The sequence below is a fragment of the Parasteatoda tepidariorum genome, chromosome 5 (genome assembly GCF_043381705.1).
Source record: "Parasteatoda tepidariorum isolate YZ-2023 chromosome 5, CAS_Ptep_4.0, whole genome shotgun sequence".
Taxonomy (NCBI): domain Eukaryota; kingdom Metazoa; phylum Arthropoda; class Arachnida; order Araneae; family Theridiidae; genus Parasteatoda; species Parasteatoda tepidariorum.
In genome coordinates this window covers 84,524,467-84,550,078 of record NC_092208.1, presented here as the reverse complement: position 1 = coordinate 84,550,078, position 25,612 = coordinate 84,524,467, and the positions used below count along the sequence as shown (strand labels likewise).

Here is a 25,612-nt window from a genome sequence, read left to right as displayed (position 1 = left end):
ACAGTTCCAGTCTTAAGTGGTAGTTTGAGTTAACTAAAATTCCGAGTGAATCAAGTCTATTTTTTTTAAGAGACGTAATAAATCATACAGAATGATCTAAGATATATGACGTTAATCTGTTTTGATGATTTTAAAAAGCAACAAGCGTGTTTAAGATTTCAGAGTTAGATAACTTAGAAGGTGTTGAGGTATTATTATTTTTAAAGGTAGTTAATATTTCATAAAAGGTTTGCACTTTGTTAAAAGTGGTAAATTTGTAAGGATACATTCTTACCCTTATGGTCGCAGGTCTACTTTTAGCCTTCGATGCTATTTTACCGTTCCATCGAATGTTTGCGCTCAGCCAAAGCTGTTTTACAGTTCCAGTCGTATGTTAGCTCTCAGCCATCAAAGTTATTTTACAGTTCCAGTCGTATGTCAGCTCTCAGCTATCAAAGCTGTTTTACAGTTCCAGTCGTATGTCAGCTCTCAGCCTTCAAAGTTATTTTACAGTTCCAGTCGTATGTCTTCTCTGCCGCAGTGCAATTGATAAAATAACGTAAGTGCAACGATTGGAGCAATGCAATAATGAGTTGTTTGTTTAGAATTCGATTGAGCCAATGCAATAGTCAGAAGGTTTAACAAGTTGAGATGAAGACATTATGAATCCGCTTAATTGCGAACGATTTTAAAATTTAAAAAAAATCCATAAATGAATCTTAATTAAAAAAAATCTTGATATTTAATTAACAGTCCCGTTGTAAAATGAATTTATTGAAATTGAATGACCAGTCATCGCTGCATTCGAACTCAGTTCACCTAATGGAAGGCGAACGTTCTATCCCCTGAGCCATCACGGCTCCTTGTATTTTATAGAACAGATAAAAAAAAAGAAACTTTTATAGCAAATGAAAAAAAAAAACTTTTGTAGCGGCAGTCATTATAAATTTTCACTCACATATACTAAACTTATTAAAAAATATATACTACTTGAGAAAACCTTCCATATTTTCCTGTAATATACAGACTATAAATTTAGACGAACATGAACATATTATTCTGCTCACATTTTGTTCACAAAGAATACGAAAACTGAAGTAAAGATATTGGTATTCTTCAAAGTTTTGGCTCCAATCTCAAATTCTCCTCGCCAAGATCTCTAACTTTTTTTCTCTTTTTAGTCAGAGAAGAATACATACAATCTCAATCACTAAAGGGATTACAACTGATGAGTTCGTAAAGTAGCATCGAAAACTAATGTTCCATTCGGCGGGGTCTTGCAAGATAGAGATAAAATTGTGATGCCATTTCGGTGATATGATGCTGCATTATTTCGTTTTATTTTAGTTGTATAGCGCTATTGGTTTTTTTTAATCTTTGGTAAGGAAGACGTAGACTATATCTGTAGTTGAAAAGTCACAATATAGTTTATATAATAGTTACATCATTCAACAATATCATAACTATTCAAGACCATTTGTTTTAGAGAAATCTCTAAATCAAATCTAATCTTTAATACCAGCTACTATATGTGATGTATTATAACACCCTGATAACTAAATTTAATGAGCGGATCATCAAAAATTAAGGTATTGAAAATTCTAAAAGTTCAAAGATAAATTTGATGGATATTAATTACATTATTTTTTTCATATAATTTATTTTTTTGTTTTTGAGGGGGAAAAATCAGTTTTAAATTTAGACCGTTGATTATTATGAATCACTTAAAATTAAATCTATTTTAAAGCCAAGCTATGCATACAAACCATTCATTAATATGAAATATAATCTGAATTATCTCTCAACGATTATTAGTTATCAATTTATAATTATTAATTGTTATATAAGGTTGCCTCCTTATGATATAGAATCAAAAATTCCGCATTCTTATTTTGAATAAGAAATATGTAAAAGTTAACTAATTTCTGAGTAAGAAATAAGATTACACTTCACTTTAATATATGTGTATATTAAAGTGAATTAAAAACACAATTTTCCAACTGCTGTTGGATTACATGTATTTAATTTTATCTCTTTAACCCTCGCGCTGTGTGTCCCACAATTTCCGGGGGCAACGCAGAAGTAACAAAATTTCCGCATAGCACAATTTTTGAGGGAATGCACTTTTTCTGTCTATTTAACTGTTCAACCCGCTCTTTTCCCGTCCATGGTTTCATTTCAGCTTTTCCGTGATGTTTAATTGTTTATACAGATCTGGGAACTGAGATGGCGTTAGTTGTCTAGATTTCTGTGAAATATGTAAGCATGTTTTGCATCATTTTACACGTTCTTTTCAAAGTTCAAAGATGTATTGGCGTTTCACGAGTGATATAACGCACATTTCTGACAATATTTCGGACACTGGTAGCAGTTCTAACTCTGATTTCAAGTACATTGAAGATAGTTATGAGTTGCGAAATTGATGAGAAATTCTCGGATTCTTTTTCGGAAAGTATATGTAAATGTTCAGTAAGTATTTTGCAAATTTTTCATTAGAACATACGTTCTATAAATGTACTTCAAAAAATAAATCATAATTTAACCAAAATTAATTTTTTATATTTTGCTTTTATATAATTATTCTTCAATTTAAATTTTATGGCCTTTTTTATAATCTAATTCTATATTGAAAAAAAAAACTTGTATACAAAAAATTATATTTTAATTTTAAACTTTTGAACCTATTTTGATTTAAAAAAAATTAGGCAGCGAGGGGGTTAATTATACACAGTCCTAACCACCTTAATACAGAAGTTTTAGAAATAAAAAGGTTCATAAACTATTTTTAAAAAAATTAATTTTTTCTGCATGAAGAAGTTATTTCCTAAAAAAAGTAGTCAAAAGTATATTAATAGTATTAAGTATAAAAGTCAAAATGTTGGGAAAACAAAAGAAAAAAATATTATTTCTTTATTTCTAAAAATATTATTCTCGCTCTTGAATCAAAAATCATAAGAGTTAGTTTTTTTTTTAAAATTACTTAATGCTGAAAAAAAAAGGGTTGTTTTAGAAAAACAAATATAAATTGAATTCTGCAAAGATAAATTGAATTCTCGTGCAATAACCCGAATTGCAAATAATCAACTGAAATGCCGAAAATTGCAAACAATCACAGAAAATGAAGCATTATCAGAATATTACTTTTTTTTCTGAATTTTACATAATTCTTCGTGAAATGAAGTAAGATACTTAAATAAAGCAGACATGAATAGAAAGTAGCTATATTTGTACTTTTATATGCTAATACAAGGTGATCTTAAAGTAATGTAAACTTGATGTAAATTTTTTCACAAATAGTATAGCGAAAGCTTGCATTCATTAAGTGAAATTCTCTCGGACGGAACGACTTTTTTTCTTCTTCCTTTTTTTTTAAAAAAAAAGATCAACTATTTTCAACAGCTAAATTAGAAATTTGAATAAAAAACTCTGAGAAATTTGTCGAAAATCAAATTCTGATTATAATTTATCTCATGGCTCGAAAATTACGTTGTCTGACATGCCAGAGGCATGTGCAAATTTTTTACTCTCACTCTGCCTTTTTAACTCTTATGGGCCTGACAGGTCATATATATATATATTTAAAAATAAAAACAGTAAAATACAGTTAAAAATCGTTTTCTGAAATTTTAGCGTAAATCGCCGGAAGGGGGGTAAAGCAGACTTAAGTAGAAGTTAAGAAGGGGGTAAAAGTAGACCTAAATGTTCCTGAATTAAATGAATAAGAATATATTAGGAGGATCCGAAAGTAATGTCGTATCGGCGTTTTCAATAGTTTTCTCGGCGTTTAGTCTTAAAAACCAATTCATTTTCGATCTGGCATTGAAACGTTCTTGCTAACCAGGGTGAATACATTATTGATTAAAAATAAAATCTCAATAACAAATATCAAATGCACCGAAATGACATTATTTTCCGGTCCCCCTAATATAAAACAAAATTAGCTCATTCTTTTTTGTGATTCTAATCATGCTTATTTTTATAGAAAAAAAGCTTACCCTAATCGTTGTGTATAAAAAAACTAACTCCACTAATTAAATTAAACAAATAATCACAAGAAACTGAAACTTATATTTGATTAAAAACTCCATTGCCTTAAAAAGAAGAAGATAGTAATAATTAATTGTTGACATGTTTCATGCCTTGAGAAAGGCAAAAGTGATTCGAAACAGCAAACATAAAGTTGCCAACGAAATATGAGAAAAAAAATATGAAAAATAAAACTAGAAAAATCTCTGTGGCCGAGAAAGGCAAATCAGGGCAAAATGCATTTTCACGAGCTATGGAGAGGAATTCGTGTGGTTATCAATGATATCGGAATTTACATGAATGAAATAAGATTCCAGGGCATCAAGATGAGCTGGACTTACGTTTTAGAGATTTGAAACATAAACTTTACGTTTTATGTTTCAAATCACTTTTTTTAAAATTCACGTCTGGCAAATCTAAAGAATGGATGTATATTTTTAACTCTTAAGACAGGCAGGCTTTCATTGTCATCTTTGAAGTCAATGAAGTTTCCAATCAAATGAATAACTTCATTTATGCAAAAGAACCAATACTCATCGGAGCTTAATAGTTAACCATACCTTATACTTCTGATTTAAACGTGGAATAAAAATGTTGATACAGAAATAATATTATAAATGACATTTTTTTATCCAAATTAATAATTGCATACATTCATGTGCATTCGAAAAAGGTGTTCGGATGTGTAAAAATTTGCCTGCAACCTTTGTAAATCATTCAAATAGTTGTTTTCAAAAGAATTTCTTCACCCAAAAGCACCTTGATATGATTGATTAAAAAATAACGTTTTAAAGTGTGGAAAACGAACACATAAGTTTGTGAATTTGGTGACGTGATTAAGATATGACGGATTTTAGGAAAATGTAATTTTCGCCATGTTAGAAAGGTAATCAATAGCTATTTTTTATGTTATTTACTCATTGGGAAGTTGGGTGTAGTTCTAGGTTTTTCATGACCGAACACTTTTCGACTTCAACGTCAATTACAAATAAAGAGTAGCAAGAGTCATAAGAAATCAGGAGGCTAACATAAGCATTCATAAAAAAAGCCTCACAAAAAAGATCAAATAAAAAAAAAAAAAAAAAAANTATAAGCTGAAAGAATTTTTAGGCCTAGCATATGCTATATCACTTCACAAAACTATATTAATAGGATATACAAGAATAATAGAAAGGTTAATTTAAGATATTTTTATGTTCTTTTTATGTCTAACTTATTCATATTGACTATCTCGACCGGCGATTTTAATATAAATAAGAATACTGAAAAATAATAAGAATTTTGAGACATCTTAAGAAATGTACATTAGCTGGAATTGTAAACCATCCAGCTCCTTGGATAAGAGGACAAATATCACGATGCCGTTCTTGCAACTCATGACCTGAAACGATGTCGTTTTTAAAAAAGTCAATCCAGAAAAACAAATTGAGTAATGGGTAATTAGAGATAGTAATAACGCGATCACTATATAATCTCTTTTGAAAATTAATCGTCATAATTTTTTTTATTATATTTCAATTTTAATAGTTATTTCAGAAAGAGACGTATTTTAAAACTGCAACATTTTAAATAAATATTAGTAAGTTTAAGAGTGTTGATAATAAATAAAACAGAGTCGGAGTAATGGTTGCAGCAGGAAAAAGAAAAGATTTTTTTTAACCAAACAAGGCACTAGCAATCATGGTACACTTCGTAATTCATTATAAAGGGAATAAAAATATCTACAGCAGCGTTCATAAAAGATGAGTAAAAGCATCCTTTTATAATTCACACACATTGAGAAAGGGGTACTTGTTATCGTCACACATACACACACCAGTTGAATGAAACTACATCCTATCTCATCCACAGATCTTTTATGACACGATGACCTTGAAACTAGTGTTAAGAAAACTTAAAAGAATACTTTTTGTGTTAAGTTTATTCTTCATCGCTTTATTTTGATTCCAGGAAGGTGATTTTTTTTTCTTCTTTTATAACAAATAATTTCTGAAAGAGGAAAATTGCATTTTTATTATTTTATTTAAACTTTCCGGCAGTGTTTTCATGAATCAAATGGGTGAAGGACATGAAAATTTTCCATCGTAATTGAGGATTCGAATTACCGCGCAGACGATAATCACGATTTTATTTCTTTGAAGTGATTTCACTTTCGAGTTGTTAATGTATTCGTGATGATGTAGAAGTTGGAGTGGTACAATTTTTCTATTCGAAAAGGAAATGGTCAAAAAAGTGCAGGAAAACTAATTTTGAAAAATAGAACAAGTGAAATTTCTTTGAAACAGAAGGAATAATGGAGAGTTCGAGATGAAAAGTCTGATAGCCACTTTAGCTACTCTAAGGTAGCGGTTCCCAATTTCTTTCGGTTATGGAACAACCAAATGATCAGCATTCTTTTGACGGAACTATGACTTTAAAACTAAAGAAAATCGCGAACGTATTAACCTATTAAATACTGCTTTATTTTAAAAATATTTAAGAAAAAAATTTTTTTTTCATGGTTTTAACATTATTGGTTTTAAATTAGGTTTTATATCAGACCGTTTAACTTACGGTTCAGAAGCTGAATCTAGTCCTGTTATGAATTTGTTTTTCGTGAGTTAACATAAGCTGAAAATGAATAATAAAATAAGCTGAATCATGGTTTTCGCTGAAATAAAAATTGCCATAAACGTTAAAAAATGCTAGTAGAGAAACTTAGTACTTTATAAACAATTTAGTTTTTTTATTTCGGTTTGAAAAGCTAGTTTTAGTTGTAGTTCATTAACGTCGCACTACAGTTGCATAATGGGCTATTGGCGACTGTCTGGGAAACATCCATGAGGATGATCTGAAGACATGCCATCATAATTTTGATCCTCTGCAGAGGGGATGGCACCTTCGCTTCAGTAGTCCAACGACCAGCACTTTATGTTAGAACAGTTTAACGAGGACCAATACCGCACACCCTCGGTCCCTACGCAGATTGATCCAAGTGGTCACCCACCCGCACACTGGCCTCAGCCAGTGATGCTTGACTTCGGTGATCTGCTGGAAACAGTGTCTTAACGATCGGTTTACTGCGGGACATTTGAAAAACGAGATGGTAATTATTAATATAATATAAATGCAACTTCTTTTCATAGTTTATTCCATACATTACTATTTTAAAAAAAATTATGTATCCCCCCCCCAAAAAAAAAAATAAATAAATTATGAGCTATTCTCTTTTAATTGGCATTTTACTTTAAAAAATATCGTAAGGGCAACCAAATATTATGTAAATAATGGATTATTGATTGGATCTAAATATAATTACAGGTTCCAAAAATATTAAAAAATCTTTTAAAAAGGACTTAACTCACGGAATTCACTTGTCTCTTCCACGAAACAATAGACATCCGCTGTCTTTATTTAGATATTCTTATCATTATAGCTTTATAATTTGAGAAAAACTACAAATTTTTCATGGCATCTTTTAATATTTCTGGTTTTAATTGGTTTATAAACAACAGGTTCATTTAATATACAGATCCTACATCATTTGTAAAGAAATCACCAAATTAGGGAGAAAAAGCAAGGCTAGACAGTTGAAAAAATAAATTTTAAAAATTTTATTTAATAATCTAAGTGTCCCAAACAAGCTTACTCAAACATAGACATAAATAATTGCGGTATTGGCAAAAATGCAGTAAAAAGCTTAAACATCAAATAATAATTTGGAGCTATAATATATAATCAAAAGAACAACTGTACTGTTGTATATTGTTAAAAGAGTTATGAGACATTAAATATAGTGAAAAATTATTGTATTCCTTAATATTTTTAAGTGACTTGATAATTAAAACGAGACACTTAGGAATGTTGAGAATGGCTAGCAATATATAAATGACGTAAAGCAAGTATATAATTATCGTAGATACGTAAAGAGGGTACATAAAAAAATATAAATATCGTAAAATGAGCAAAAGTACTAAGTATACGGTTAGTAGAATGCATAAACGTCGTATAAACTGTAACACCGACGTAACTATAATTAAAAAAAAGGGTGACAATGAGCAAATATAAGCTGAAAGAATTTTTAGGCCTAGCATATGCTATATCACTTCACAAAACTATATTAATAGGATATACAAGAATAATAGAAAGGCAGTGCGTTGCCTTAAAATCATGAAAATGGCATGCTTCTATTCCCGATACCTTTGAAATAACAATTAATGTATCAATCTGGTTCGTAAAACTTAACGCAACTTTCAAATTTATAAACCTAAAATTCAATTAAAACTTCAGCTGAGTTTAAATTAAATAAACTTTTTTTTAAAGTAAACCCGAGATAAAAGTTCACGACAGAATATTCGAAACACCGTCGCGGCTCATTTCAAAGAGTTAAATTCCGACACAAACACTTTGATTGTTCGAAAAATGAGTGAATTCAACCTAAATGTGATTTTGCGTGCGTAATGGTTGCACTCAATTTCTTCGTAATAAAAATATCAATTTTCATGATGGGTTTTTGTACGGTTGTTTTATTCTCACGACACGCAGCAACACTGTTACAAAAATAAACAAATCCCACCTTTCCTTCTACGGTGTAGTATTAGAGACAAAGCCGGCATCCATTGGAAATAAAATTGCTTTTATTGTTTACTTCCTTTTTTTCCCACGCACGCAAATTTTTTTGGCGAAGTATTGAACTTGTTCTCAAAATGCAGGTTTAGTTAACATTCGGTAAAGGTTAAAGAATTTTCATTATAATTTTATTATTCCATTATAGCAGTGTTTCTAAACCTTTTTGATATAATGGACCCCTTTTAAAATTTTTTAAGAAGTCACGGACCACCCCCCTGTAAAAAAATAATTGTAAAAAACATCAATTATCAGAAAACATTTTATTTTATTATTTTAATAGTATACAAAATTTTTAATGTGAAGGTTGCTGCTGCTTTTCCTTAATTAATAAATTGAATTGGGGGATGGTTTTTGACTATGCAACGTGCATATCATGTTCAACATTCAATTGATTTGGATGTTATGTTTTTATTGTCACAAGTGTGGAAAATCTCTCTCTGCAAAGATATACTGTAACAAACGGAATTATAGCTGCCATAGCTCGCTTCACAAGCAATAGGTAGGCTTCCAAACGTTTTAAAAATTAGGAGTAGTCAGCAGACCCCCAAAATATAACTCATGGACCCCTTAGGGGTTCATGAACCACAGGTTAAGAAACCCTGCATTATAGATACAATTCAACATTCATACAATTTTTATGGTTAAAAAATATCAAACCTTATACTAAAAATGAATAGTATATAATACTAAATAAAGAGAATAATAAGTTAATACTAAAATTGAAGAATACTTTTAAAAATATTAACAGTTCTCTATTATTTCTAAATTTTAGTAACCAAACCACATTTTAAAGATTGTTTTGTGCTTAATGATCGAACAAGAACTGTGTAATAGCATTAAATGCTTTTCCACAGTTGTCTAACAATTTTTCGACAGTAATTTTAATAATAATGATATGCCGGGATAGCCTGGTTGCTAGGATGTTGGGATTATGTCAAAGGCTTCGTGGGTTCGATCCCTGACGGCCGAAGACTCCCCGTGTAGTAAATAGTGTCTAGCGCACGTTAAATATGTCGGGACACAAAGTCCCCCATGTTCCCACAACAAACCATACATACCTCTGGGGGTACGAATTAGAAATCGAGGGGTACGAATTGGAAATTAATTACAAATTGGAATGAACGAATGGATGCATAAATGGGTTCGCCCATTGGATGTATAAATGGAATGGATGTATAAATGGGTAGGCGTGTGTGGCAAAAGTCGTATTCTTGGCTATAGATGGTTTCACTGAAAAACAAGAAACGCACCCTTTGCCTTAAACTCGTTTGGTTTCCAACAAGCAGGTTTGCTGATATTGGCAAGTAGCATTAGAAACAACAACACAATAATGATAAAATGTAAAATTAAACATTTTTTGTCATGATTTTCGAAAACAAATTGTCTTTCATAAATTTAAATTAATATGAAATTTAATGATTAGAACTTAAAAATTATTTTTTATTTAGTAATTTAAAAAAAAATTCAAATCGTACGAAAAATAAGAATTTGTCTCCTAAGTATGACAGAATTATTTCAAAAGGATACTTTAAATTTTAAAAATAAGTAAACGAGAAACACAGATTATTTTTTAAAAATGGAAAACTAAACTTAGTTTTCATAAATTTTTCCAAATTTCCAATATTGGAATTTCGGGAATCTTGAAAATACACCAAGAAAATTAATTTAAAATGATTAAATGATTGTAATAATAAATGATACCGATAAAATGTCTACCAAAGTTAAAATAATAATTATAAATTTGTGAGATTTTTCGGTGTTTTATTGTATTTGTGAGGTTTCTCGTAATTTTATAATCAGGAAAAACAATTTTTTTCCTCATTACACATTATTTTAGTTCAATAGTAAAATATTATTTTACTTTCGTTCATAATTATAGTAAAAAAAAATAAAACTATTGATTATTTTGAAGATTTTAACAGCAATTTTAAAATAAATAAAATAAGATTTTGACGACACTAAAGAGTATTTGATGAAATTATAATAGAAAAATTTTTTTTTTCAATACGTAACGTAACCATCGAACAGCATTCGAATAAATCTTAATCGAAGAAAAATAATTTATCTGATGTTTTTTTAAAATATCAGCACTAAACAGCATTTAAGAAAATCACAATTGAAGAGTATTTGAGAAAATAATTATTGAATTCAAATGACTTTTATAGCATTATCCCTAAAGAAAATTGGATAAAATCTTTCCTTAGATTTTTCTAATATCACTATAATATAACCATTATTTAAGAGAAATAGCATTCGGGAAATTTCTCGAAAATCATCTCTCTAAAGTCGTCATAGAGTATTCGAAAAAAAAATCATCATTGCAGACAAATTATTTTCAAAAGAATTTTTTAGCATCGTCACAGAATAATATCAAAAAAAATCATCACTGAAGAAAAATCTCTTTCAGAAAATCATTATTTTAAAGAAATAACTTTCGAGAAATTTTTCGAAAATTATGCCCCTCTAATGTCATCATAAGAGAGTATTCGAGACAATCATTATCAAAGACAAAAAAAAAAATTTTTTTCAAAAATTTTTTCTTGCATCAATACTAAAGAATATCATAAAAAATAAGAATATAAAAAAATATTTCTAAAGGTTTATCTAATATCATCATTGGAGAATATTAAATAAAATCATCATTTAAGACACAAAACATTCGTGAAATTTCTTGAAAATCATGTCACGATAGCCAGTAATACGACCGATCATTTATGGAATCAACCAGTCTAAAACTTCAACATAGAATCCACCCTTCTTTTAGAGCAATCAAGGGTGATATTGTTCTCTAGAAGGTTTTTTTAAAGAGACCCACAAAAGATAATTCTGAACCGTAACAACTGCACCCAGGGTGTGAGTAAGGAATCAAAATCGTTCGAGGAGTGCCCGTTGCAGTTCAAAAGGGATAGATGAAAGAGTTCAAAAATATAAAAAACCCTTAGAGGGGACGAGATAGGAATCATTGTGCAATATATGTGTGCTTAGAATGTAATTGGCCCGCCTTGAAGATAAGTTTTTAAGTTAAAGAACATTTACAAGATAAGCAGTTGACGTTGAGTTTAAAAGAAGAAATGTAAAACGGAGCCTCTTTTAATCCAGCTAATCTGTTTCTTTTTTCGCCCATTAGTAGATAGAACATCTGCTACTTATAAAGGCTTTTTCACAAGATCTAGAATTGACAAATGCAACAATAAAGGCTTTTTCTCAGGATTTAGATTTCATAAATGCAATAATATAGATTTTCAAAGGATGTAAAATTCAATAGTGCGGTTTTTTCGCAAGATTTAGAATTAGCAAAAGCAAAAATAATTTATTTTTTTTAACAAGATTTTGATTTGATAGATGCAATAATAAAGACATTTTCAAAAGATGTAAAATTCAATAACGCTATAAATATGGGTTTTTCGGCAAGCTTTAGAACTAACAAACGCAAAAATAAAGGTTTTTACAAGATTTAGATGTGATAGATGCAATAATTTACTTTTTCACTAGATTAAAAATTCAATAATAAGGTTTTTTCGCAAGATTTAGAACTGACTAAATTAAAAATTAAGGTTTTTATAAGATTCAGATTTGATAGATGCAATAATAGACTTTCTATCAAGACTAAAAATTCAATAATGCAATAAGGTTTTTTCGTAAGGATTTGGAATTGACAAATGCGAAAAGATAGGTTTTTTACAAGATTTAGATATGATCGATGCAATAATAAAGAATTTTCCACAAGATTAAATTCTTTGCAAAATTAAGAATTGCAAACGCAAAAATAAATGTTCCCTAGATTTAGATATGAGAAATGCAATAGAGATCTTTCTTATAACATTAAGAGTTAAAGGTTTTTCACAAGATATAGATTTAACAAATGTAATTAATATTGAAGGTTTTTTTTTTCTCCGAGATCTCTGCTATAGGAATTGATGAAATTATCTAACTCTGTCTTTTAAAATCAGAATTTTTGCTAGCTGTCATTTTATTTTTGTTTGCACAATGTTAAACCAAGGTTGCTTTTCTAGAATGTTTACATTAGAGGTATTTCTAACCGCTTTTTTCTATAATTGTACCGCTCTTAAAAAACTTATTCCTTTTAAAATTCGACAAAATATTACAAACAGTAATCACAGTCAACAGTATTTAACAGTCTTGAAATTTTTTGGAAAATTCTTTTTAGTAATTCATTAAATAAATATTTAAAATCAAGTCAGATAGTGATATTTAATAGAAAATTGCAAGGATATAAAATTGATTGGTTCAAAGAAATTGACTGCGTAAAAACATATTAAAAATGTTCTCAAAATATTTATTTAAATTCTTTTCACTTTTTAAATATTTAAAACTCGAGCAAATATTTACCATGGTCTGATTAAAATGATTATTACGAAGAAAACACATAAAAAAAGTCTTAATTCGAAAAATTAAACTTGAATTGGGTGGATTGATTAAGTGCTTCTGTTGTTAATCTTAGTTTCTAAGCATTTATGCCACTTTGTTATCTTGATGTGAAATAAAAGAGAAAATTAAATGACATGTCATTTTAAAATGGCATATTTCAGTGACAGTTAAGAAAGAATGTTGCAAAAATGTAACTGTTATTATTTAAGTACCGTTTTAATTCAGATGATCTGTTTTATTCCATTTTTTTAAAGGATACTAATGTTGAAAAATAAATGCCTCTTTTAGAATTTAAGCATTTTATCTTGCAAAAAGCATTTATTTTATATTGCCTTTTTACTCTCTCGAAACGCTTCGCTAGTTCTGCTATCAGGTTTATAATGTACAGTGCACAAAATAAAAAAACAAACCACCCTAAATAACGTTTGATCTAATGATCGGATCCTCACGTTCTAGAACTCAATCTTCATGGTTCGAAAGGGTAATATCAAATATGCTATATTATGCTACATTTTGGGAGCTAGAAATCCAAATCCGTCGGGAAAAAAAAGTTCGTTTATTCAGAGAAAGTTCGTTTCTGTGTCTGATTTCGTAACTTAAAGTATCATCTGCGGTAATTAATTAGCTATTTGAGGTCACCCCTTCGAAACATTCAGTAGTAAAACATGAAGAATCAGTCATTAGATCAAAAGTTATTCAGGGTGGTACGTTTTTTATTTTGCACACTGTAGGTAAGCTTTAACCCTCATACTTTATAAATGTGCAAAACATGAGTAAACATTATTAAATTCATTTCCATAATAATTGGACTGAATTAGAAACTTCAGTGTGTTAGATGCATTCTACTCAGTTTATTTTATTAAATTTTTAACATTATTGGTTTAACTTACTAAATAGTAAAAGCTAGTAGTTTAAACTTCTATTTTATAAGGATTATTTCATTAAAAAAATTACAAATTGTCAACAATTTTGAAATATTCCAAAATAGAATTAAATGATGCCTTTTTTTAATTAAAAAAATCATTATGTTATTGACCTCTAAATTAATATTTTTTTAAAAATGTTTTCTCGGTAACATATAAAAAAATTCACAAAACATCCATGTTTGTTGTGTACAAACATTTAAAATTCACATGCATAGTTCAATTAAATATTTTCCTTAAATGTTTAAAACAGGAGCTAATTAATATCATTACATTATTCTCTTCCAAATAAAATAGATCCATCTACACAAAATTCATACAGATTAATATATAACTAAAGTGATGCAAAACATCTATTTCACGATGCAAAATCATTTTAATATCACTGGTATGCATAATGTACCCTCAATTTTCTTCACGACATGCCATTGATCGGATTTCAAAAATGAGGAACAAATCTGCGCTTTTCAACGATTTTCCGACTAAGAGCCATCGCTTTGTCGTACATTGCGAACTCGGCAGTTTTATTCGAAAAATCGATCGACCAAGAGCTGCATTTGACAACTCAGAATCTATAATTTCGGCTATGTTCTAGCAACGTTGAATCCTTAAACCATAATTTGTTGATGTGATTTATATGTTACGTTGCATTTTCAATATTCAAGATGGACTACTAACTATAGATTTATGTGCTGTATGTACAATTTAGAATATTTTAAAAATGTGGGGGACTTTATTTCATGAAATAAATAAAAATTTTAATATTTTTTCAAATGAATTTTGCACTAGTAGCTTTTAAATTGAGTTTTTTTTTAAAATTAAATTTTACACTACAGTTTTTAAACTGAATTTTTATTTGTAAATTTTGCTTTGTTACTTTTTAAAATGAATTTTTTAGTGAATTGTGCTTAGATAGTTTTCTAATCGCTTTTTTGTGAGTGGGGTGGGGGAGGGTATAAAATTTACATTGCTTGTTTTTAAATCGAATTTTATTCTCACAGTTTTTAAATTGAGGTTTTTCTTTAAATTAGATTTTACTTCGACAGATCTAAATTGAATTTTTGTTCGTAAATTTCAGGGAATTTTGCACTGATAGTTCATTAAATAAAATTTTTTTAATAGTTTATTGGTAAAAATTTTACACTGTTCGTTTTTAACTTAAATATTGTACTGACAGTTTTTAAACTGAATTTTTTTGAAATGAAATTTCGAACTGGTAGTTTTTAAATTACATTATGTACTGGTAGTTTTTAAACTGATTTTTTTTCAACTGAATTTTGAGCTGACAATTTGTAAACGGCATGAACAAATACTAATTTCAAAAATTATTTCGTTACTTAATTGAAACAGACATATCAACGAGGCAATGAAACTACTAATCTCTTCTTTTTTTTTTTTCTCTCTCCCTCTCTTTGAATTTGGCGATGAAACGTTTGAGGTTGATAAATTTCATAAGAAATAAAAACGAGTTGTATCTTAACTACTTAACGATTTATAAAAAAATATAAATTTACTTTTGCTTCGTTTTATAAAATTAAAAAAAAGGTATTTTTCAGAAAATTTTTCATTTTCTTAAAATCAATTGATAAATAAAACAATATCATTATCAACATAAATTATTTCATAATATTCAAAATATAATATGAAAATTCAAAACTAAATTTAAAAGTTAAATTTAAAACTAAATTTACTTAAATGATTCAAAAGTAGAAAGTAAATTAATACAAAAGTAGAAATTTAAAACAAAATCATTTTAAAAAGAACATCTTTTAAGCAATTTGTGCTGAGTTTTAAACATTGTTTTTTGCGTTGTCGATAAATGATATTTACGTAGTAGCTGTTTGCAAAAACAACTTGAAAATGTAAAAAAATGTTATTTTTTCTTTTAACTATAAAATATTTTAACAATAAAGAATTACGTATTACCATTTGGTTTTTACGCATTATAGAAAATTAAGTAATTATTATTAGTCTGAATATTTAGAATTATGAATTATATAAATTTGAAATAATCTGCAATCATACGGCATATTTTTATAGGAAAATACATTGTTTTTATAATAACAAAAACAACTTAGGAACAAAGAAAAAAAATAATAAGCAAGTATTTGAGACACAAACGGCCGTTTCGGTATCATGAGAACGAACCAATAAGTGCAAAGACACATAATGCATTGAAAGTCAAAACTAGATATAATACGTCGTGAATATAAAAACTAGTGGTTATACAGAGCAACTTAAATGAAGTAATTATACAGATTTAAAAGGTGTAATTGTAAATTATTTAGTAAAAAATTCAACACTAGTAGATCATAGTTTGTACCTCGGTGCACAAAAATTTTAAAACGTGCAGCGCATAAATCTAAGTTCTAATTTTCCCAAAATTCAGTATGCTTGATAGCAGGAAACTTTGTTATAATTTATATTAAGTTTATCACCCAATATTAATTAATGTTTTTATATTTTAATTAAATCATCAATTTTCTTGTATATTTTGCTCGATATTTTTTTTACTGACATCTTTAAATATTACAAGAGATGAGAAATAATTACAAGAAAATAACACAAGATACTTAATATTACAAGTAATATTACAAGATACTTAAATATTACAAGAAAATATTGTTTAATAAATCATTAAAAAATATTTAAAATTAAGGAAAGTATGACGTAATGTGTAAAAAATATTAAAATCAAAAAGGAAATTCTATTGAATTAATGTAATATTACAAAAAGATATAATTACGTATGTTTATATAATATTATAAAAGGTTTGTTAAATACATGTAAATCAATTTAAAAAAATAAGCATCTTTTGCTACTTCAAAACAACTATTTTTTAACGATTACGGCGTGTTGCCATTTATAAAAATCAAAATAACGGAAAATATGTAAATATCAACAAAAAAAACAACAAATTTTTTGAGTTAAGAATTTTTTTAGAAAAAAAAGGTAAAAAGGAGAGGAACAAAAACCACTATCGACAAGTTATTATTTTTTTTTTTTGAAATTTTCACGTTCGTTTTGATATTGAAAAACAAATATCTTACCTTGATCCTAACTGTGCAGTCACACGAAGATAATATCTTCCATACGGTGAGAACGGCTGCAAATAATCTTTTGCCATTCGACTTCTTGGCACACCACTGGCACATGGAGATTCGAATCGACAATGATTCGAAACATCTCCAACAAACGATGTTGGAGATGTTACGTATACAGCCTCTTGATATAAAACAGCTTCTTTTTCTAATCCAAACATATCAGTGCACTTATTTAAATCTCTTTAAATTGCTAAGTCATAACTATCACTAAATATGATTAAAGAACACTAGCTGTATAATGAGTATAAATTGTTCCACAAAATATGTATCCTGAATTCTTGTAAAAAATCACAAAATGTATCTCTGATATTCTGGGAAGTATGTATCTAGAATGTTTAACTTTGTATTCAATAAATCACAGGCACAATGTTAACTTTAAATGATATTTAAATACAAATTTGTGAATTATTTCCCTTTTTCAAAAAATTTTTGAATTAACGATGAAAAAAATTTTTTTTCTTCCTTTATCACAGAATTTTATATTATAGTAGCTTTGCTTTTAAGATTTAAAGTTGAAAAACAAGTGACATAAAACTTCAGGCGACTTTTATTAATACCGAAAAATTTTGAAACACAAATAAACCGGAAAATTTATATCCAACAGTAAACACAGTCAGGGATGCAGACGATTCACAGAGGTCGAAACATGTGTTTCTCAACTCTTCTTCAAACTCCTCTGGTAGTAAAACGATTTTTACTACTCCGCTTGTGGCAGTGGAGATCGGTGTTTGATGCCAGCGCCATCTAACGAAAGTAATAGCTGGCCTCTTTTTTTTTTGAAGTAGATAGGTTTTTTTGTTTTGTTTCTGTTTTTCGTTTTCTTTGCTTAGAAATAGAGGAAAAACGGTTCGATATTTGGCTGCCTAGCTTCCTTTTCTTTTATACGAAACAGGAACAGTAATAACTGGAAACATTTTACCGTTAAGAAAATTGACTTTGATTAACTGAGAGACAGATTTTTATCTCGTAAGTTTTTCGAACGTGGAAAAATTTAACGAAAAAGATTTAATATAAAAGGGACCCGTTACGCAAATGAGTATTTTTTAATATAATTATCGACTGAAGCTAGAAGTATGCCCTTTTTTCAAGGGAATAAACATTTTTTGCCAAAAGAATATTAACTGTAAAAAAAAACGACTTGATCAAACTGTTTTGAGTTTATTTTATCTGTGTAAAAAAAATTGCTGCATATATATCCATTTCTAGCTGATTAAAGAGAGATGAAAATTGAAAAGAACTGTGAGGCAAACCTTTTGAAAATTATTAAACATAAATAAAAATTTGGATACACCATCTACCCGGGTACACAAAGAAGCTCATTTGAGATTTTAAAAGTTAGTTTCGATCATTTATCTAATTAAAGATTAGATAAAAATTCAAACGTTTATCTAAAGACTATTAATTTAGACAAATTAAATAAATTCAATTAAAGGAATGAATACTATTATCTGCCAGAAATCACAATACTGAAAGTACTAACAAAAAAACACAGAAATGAATAGACATCATGTCTATTATAGTAGCAAGCCAGAATGCTACACAAATAAAAAGATAATCATTAATGATTAAAGAATGAGGACAATTAGTTAACTGTAACTTCATTTTAGTGAAATTAGGATTTAAAAGGACAAATATATTTAATGAATGATGCATTTTATTGACAAAATCGAGAACCATTTCAACATTTCGTTTACTTATACTAGTTCATTTGATTATTTATTGTTTTGATAATTTATTTATTGTTTTGATTATCCATTGAACTCAATTAAAAGTTTTAAATTAAATCTACGAATAATGTGACGCCGATTTGTTTCTGAATTACTAAAAGTAAATACTGAAGATTATATACCGAGAATTATGTTACTCATATTTTGGAGTTCTATGGAGTCAATGGTATAATTACTTGTGTGAGAAATGTATTGAGATAAGTTTTACCAATGTATTGATTTAATTAAGTCCCGTTTCTTAATTCGTAATCTAATTTTTCGAATGCCTTGTATATTGCCTTGTATTGTAAGTGCCCTGTATTGTAATTGTATTTCAAATGCCTTGTATTGTAAGTTTTAAAATAAGAACTTCTCCGTGCTGGAGGGTTAAGAAAAAACAACCTTGGATTTCTCCAACCTTGATAAAAAAATTAATATAAAAAACATACGAATGGGTTGAAATCTATAGCAACACATAATTTTAGTATATATAATATTGTACAATCCATGATAATATATACAATCATACAGCTGATACAGTATACAGTATATGAAGTATACAGATTCTGTTTGCATGAATATTTCTCTGAATAAGTATTTCTCAAATCAAATTACACAGAATCTAATTACCAAGTCCAAAAAAATTTATTCTTTATAAATATTAATTAATATATAGTATTAATAATATTATATTAGTATATATAATCTTAATTAATGTGTTATAATTAATTAATGTAACATTAATTATATATATATATATATATATATACAGTCAAACCCCGCTATAGTGAACCTTCAAGGGACCGAAATTTCGGTTCACTATAACCGGGTGTTCACTATATCCGTTACGCAGATAATTTACCTAATAGTTCCCAAACTCCTCCCTTTTATTGCACATTATTCAAATAAATGACTGAAAAATATTATGTAGTAGCAAAAAATGTGTTATTTTTCATTACTCTTCGTCTTGCGTACAAAAAAAATTAGTAATCTTTAGCTGATGAGCAATCCTCATTATCCATCAGTTATGGACACACTTCCCGACTCTCAGATAATTTTTCCTGAATTTCTGTTATTCCGTTTTTAAACCTGTCTACAACCATTCGAGCGCATGCAAGTAGTCTCATAAAAACATTTAGCAAATTCATCCACATTTGTCCAGATGCAGGAAAATTGCGGCTTTTTCGAATGGTGAACCACTTCAGTAATGCTTCTTCATCATCCTTGTGATCTGCTTTTCTCAACTTATTCTGCCATCTAAATTTTTTTCATGAGCAGAAATTATTAATTGCCTATTTTTCCATATGTTACAAACTTCAGATTTGGATAGTTTATATTCCCTGAAAATATCAAAAAAATGAAGAAAAAAATCAGTCGAAGACAGAAAAAAGTTCATTATATCCAACTTCCTCACTTTTTTGGTTCACTATATCCTCAAAAAATGACATTATGCGTGTATAGCAAGGCAAGGGACCGAACATTTGGTTCATTATAAACCACGTTCACTATAGCGGGGTTTGACTGTATAGATATAATATGAATAAAAAGCTCTTTAGATTGGACAGTTTAACAAAAACCGAGAATTTTTTCAATCCATGATAAAAAATTCCAACAGTGTGGGTTAAAATTTACTAATACACAATTATATACAATCATACAGCTGATACAGTAGGGGCGATAAAGCATACTGATTTCGTTTTTTCTTATTTCATAGGATAAATATTTCTCGAATAAAATAACAAAACCTAAAAAATGTATTTATAAATATTAATTTAATAATATAATTAATAATATTCATTAATATATAACATTAAATGTTGACTTTTAGAAAATTGCATGCCTGCGAACTATTTAGGGCATAATCAAAACCAAAAATTATTATAATAATATCCAAATTATAAAAATTGAAAAACTTTAAATGATTTCTTACAAAAAATGAAGTAATTTAATCATTTATTAATGTGCACAACCACTCCTTAATTTCAATAATTTTCTTGTTTATAATTTTCCCTCTAAATTCAAAAGCATGTAGAAAACGATATTCCAATGCAATATTCATATACCTGTGTCTTGTAAAAGTAATTCCATCAATTTATTTATCAAGTATTGGTCGTAAAAAAGGTAAAAATATATTTGATCTTTACATCATATCATGGATCATTTTTAAAAGTGTATCAGAGATACAACATAACAAGCCAAGATCATCTATGGCATGTGATACAATGCGGTAGGAATTATATTGAATACATGAACTAAATGATAAAATGTTCCGACAGTATTGATCGTTGTAAAAATAATTAATCATTTTTAAAAAAAATAGTTGTAAAAATAATGAAAAATACACACATTTTCTAACGCGCTAATTAAAAGTAAAAATACATTTTGGTATTTTTAATTATAAAAAACTGTCTAATCCGTAAGTTTATAGTAATTACACTGGAAATAAAATATAAAATAAAAAGAAAGTAGTTAAAAAATGTTTTCCATTGATATTCAAAAAATTTATCAATAATTGATTTTGTAAATTAAAGAAATTTCAATAATAAATAACCGTTTCTCTTAGATCTATATAACTGTAAAGTTGAAAAATAATTGTTTGGAAGATTTTATCTTTAACGCAGAAAATAACACCGGTGTTTCATGCTCTGTTTCATAACTATAAATTTTTAAAATGCTAAATTAAATATTTTTTACTTATTTTGACTTAAACTAATACAAAATAATGAAAATTCTATGAAAAACATGTTTAATAAAAAATCTGTGTTAAAGGGTGTCAAGGGTTCTATTTAATGAAATACGTTGCATTGCTTCAATAAAAGGATATGACAGATTCTTTTTTTTTTACTTTATGTATTTTTTAGAGAAAAATTGATCTATTGAAATTAATGAACTTACATAAGTGTAATGAGCGTAATGTGCGATTTGTTTTGTTCATTTTTTACAATTTTTTTATGAAAGTTTATTTTTATTAAACAAATGCTATTATTTGCATGTTCTAGAAGTTATTATTTCCTCCTAGACTATTATGTAAAATGAACTACAAAAAACCTATTGGGGGAAAAACGAAAACCAGTACTAAATAAACAACCTTCCTCTTTCATAGTTTTCCTCAAAGGAAATATCAAATTCTCACTGAAAGCGCTTTAAAAATTTAGGCCAGAAACTGCAAAATAAATCATTCATGAACAAAATCTATATTGTTAAAGATTACAAAAAAACAAACTACTTTTATGTGCTTTAACATCAATTCGAAAACAGTTTGAATGATTTTTGAGTACACTGCACAAGGGACTCCATTTAATTTATGAAACAAAAATGCTTACGGCTGCTATATTTTAGAAAAAGGCTCAAGGATTGCATTAAGGTTCGTAATATTTAGGTCGGAGCTCTAAAAGTTCGCTTAGAAATAAAAGGGCGGAAGTTGTTTATTTTTTAAATCTTTCCTAAAATCGAGTCTAATAGCGCATTTTAAAAGTTTCTCTTTTTCAAAATGGCATCCGCCGAAGCACATTAATGACTGGATTAAAATGCGGGTGATAGTTCACCGTGACGGTCAAGGGCGAGTATGTGAGATCGTCTGATTTTTCCTGGTGAGGCTTTGTTTCTAATGATACTAAGCATATTTGAATGACGATTTTAATTGAATTTGGCGCTAACATATAACGGATAAGTTTAGGAAGAGGAAGTTTGATAATTACAGTAGCCGAATGATCCTGTTGTACATAATTAACTTCATGTCAAAGAGTACATACTCGTTTATTGTTGACAAATTGTGTATAAAAATAAGATAAGTAGTCTATAATTATTTTTATAATTGGATGATAAAAAATGAGATTTTTGTGTTAAAAACTTCGTTTAGTATTCTTCAAACGATATTGATTTACTAAACGTTCTTTAAAAAAATTGGTAAAACGTGTCTAAAAAAGCAAGCATTCTTTTATAAAGCTGAGATGGAGTCGATTAAAATATATACCTTAAAAAAATTTTTTTTTGAAATAAAATTGAAACTTGAATAATGTTCAATGCTTAAATTTAAAAAAATGGACTCAAAAATTTTAATTCTCATTTTGAAAATTTTAAAACATCACTTTTAGAAAATATAAAAACGTTAGAAAGCTATTTTGAAATACATTATTACATTAAAAAATGATCATGAAAGAAAAAAAAAATTATTTACAGCATACAGTGAAACTTGTTTTTGTGCAGTCCTTTTTCATGCGATTTTATTTTTGTGCGATTGGTTTTGTGCGATTTTATTTCTGTGCGATTTTTTTTGTGCGATTTATTTTTATGCGGTATATGAATCTTAGCGGTGCTAGCACCAGTTTAATGTTTCCTATCAATGTGCATATACATGTTGTGGACGAACTCTGATTACGTGGTCTCAGCAAATTATTTAATGTATAATTTGAAAACTTCTCCATGTATATGTACAATGAAGAATTAAATATTTTTCCAATTTCTTTAGGTCTTATTTAATTTAATTTAAAGCATTCTCATATCTATTTCATGAATCATTGATGTATTTTCTGAGTCCGACTTTTTTTATGCGGTCCCTATCCACCGCATAAAAAAAGTTTTAGGTTGTATATCGTACAAAGTTGTTATTATATGTAAGAATTTATAAAATTTTCGGATATTTGTTTTGTACGATTTCTTTTATGCTGTCCCTATCCACCGCACAAAAACAGGTTTTACTGTATTCTTTAACCAATGATCTCAATATATATTTGGAGAATTTTCTTTATCAAAATGAAGTTAAATAAATACTCTTTATGGGTCACAATTAAATATTTAAACAAAGAGAATAAAATCAAATTCTAAATAATCACTACTGAAGAGAGCATATCTCAAATTACTGAAAATCCTTTGATTTCATATGCACAAAAGACAATCCAACTGTTTTTATAGTTTTCATTTTATCTTCCTTAGCAGCCAGATTCCAACTAATGCGTTTCTCGCTTAATAGAAAAATTCCTTTTAATAGTGAAAAATTTATTAAGTTTGAATATCAGCAAAAAAATATGGTTTCCAAGGGAAAAAAATAAAAGAGCAGGTTATGAAGTTTAAATTAAAAAAAAAAAGAAGATGTACCAGAAAGTTATAAATAGAATTCAATAAATTTATCAGACTTTTTAACAAGTCTCTTGAAATTCCGTAGCTGGAATTAAAATCTGTAGAAATTCAGACAGTCTAGGTTTGAATGACTGTTAATGCAAAAAGTAAACAATTAAAGTCTTAAAAAAATTTTTAAAATACACATGTATAAAAAAATACACCATAGCACACAATCATTAAAAATATTTATGACGAAAAATTATCCACAAATTACATATTTAACGAGCAAAAAGCATACATGGATACGAGTGAAATGAAACGAGAATAACAAAATGAACAAATACTTGAAACTTTTTTCAGTTTATCTTTCTGAACAACAATGAAATAAACGAGTTAGGAGGTACGAAAATTCTAAGGTGTATGTTAGTTAATTTTTGTTCATTCTTCGCCCACCAAACGATAAAGTTTTGGCTAAGAAACACGAGTCTCTATAAATCATTTTTATGGCACCCACAACTATGGAACGTGGGACGCACACGTGACTTTTCCTTGACCTTTAAAGTCAACATTAACTTTCAAAATAAAAATTTTAAAAATTACTCTATACAATAGCAAGGGACAATTCAAAATTACTTTTAACTATGCATTACTATTCGCATCGTTAAAGGTGTGGTCTTTTAATGTAAAAAAATAAAAAGATATGTTTAATTTTTTTTCTTTCTTCAATACAATATTTTTAACCGTTTATCAGTCAATGTTCCAAAAATGGAACCTGGATTGCGAATTTGAATTAAGTGGACAATTAAAGTTCCATTATATTATTTTACGCACTTTTAAAATTTACATTAAGTATTTTTTACATTTAATTTAGTTCCGTTTCCATAATTTTTTTTTTAACATAAGTTTTTAAAATTTGATGCAATTTCTAAATTTTTTATCCAGCTTGTAATATAATTTACCAAAAATCCGATTTTTTTTAAAACCATTACTATACTTACAAGCCTTTAAAGAAATGACATAATTCTCCGTAAAGCATCATATTAAACATTTTATTTTAAAATTTTAAAGTCAAAATATTAGTTTGAGGCTTAATGATCCAATTTCGGAACATAGGTGTCTCAAGGTTTCTATTTCTCAATTTCAAGCGATTCATTCAATTTTTTCTTTATTTGTCTTCAGTTATTTTTTATTAGTTAATTTATTAACTTTCGCGTTATTTGGTTTAACCCATCTTAATCCGGCATTTAAACGTTTAATTTAAATCAAAATCGTAAGAATTTTATTTATTTATTTTCGCACACGAAATATGTTAATCTAATAATGACAATCTGCACTTTTTCAAAAATATTTTGTACGATAATAGAAAAAATACTATCGTGAAATCTTTTGAAAAAGTTCTAAGACAATCCAACTTAAAAATCGTTTTTTGCTTCATTTTTTAAACGAAATACAAAACGTCAATAAACTAGAAAAAAAAATTAGAAAAAAAACAACAGAAAAAAGAATATTTTTGAGCTGATTTTACTAACATATTTACTGAGCACTAACAACTTATGAAATAGTAAAAATGAAAACTTTTATAAACTGCGTTTATTCAAAAAGACTAAAAGCAAGAAATTTTTTTTCCAGTACGATGCACGGTGCATGTTTTTAAAAAGACGCATGGGGAGCGGGGGGGGGGGNGGGGGGGGGGGATTGAGAGAAATTGAAGTTTTTCACCAGAGGGCTACCCCTTCATTCTTTAACCTAAAGGTTATTAAAATATTTTCAAAGGTTTTTTTTTTTTTTTTTTTTTTTTTTTTTTTTTTTTTTTTTTTTT

At 28.0% G+C, this 25,612-nt stretch overlaps 2 protein-coding genes across 3 annotated transcripts in view; both read right to left on the bottom strand.

Moving 5' to 3' along the window:
• The window catches only part of LOC110281931 (Brefeldin-resistant Arf-GEF family protein schizo), a 220,295-nt gene extending 202,582 nt beyond the window's left edge, over positions 1–17,713 (bottom strand). For both annotated transcript variants that reach the window (XM_043046170.2, XM_071180701.1), the window contains exon 1: positions 16,976–17,713. In XM_043046170.2, the coding sequence (XP_042902104.1) occupies positions 16,976–17,187 (212 nt within the window). In that variant the 5' untranslated portion in view covers positions 17,188–17,713. The remainder of the gene's footprint in view (positions 1–16,975) is intronic.
• The window catches only part of LOC139425547 (uncharacterized), a 305,675-nt gene that overhangs the window by 11,627 nt on the left and 268,436 nt on the right, over positions 1–25,612 (bottom strand). The gene's annotated exons all lie outside the window — the stretch shown is intronic.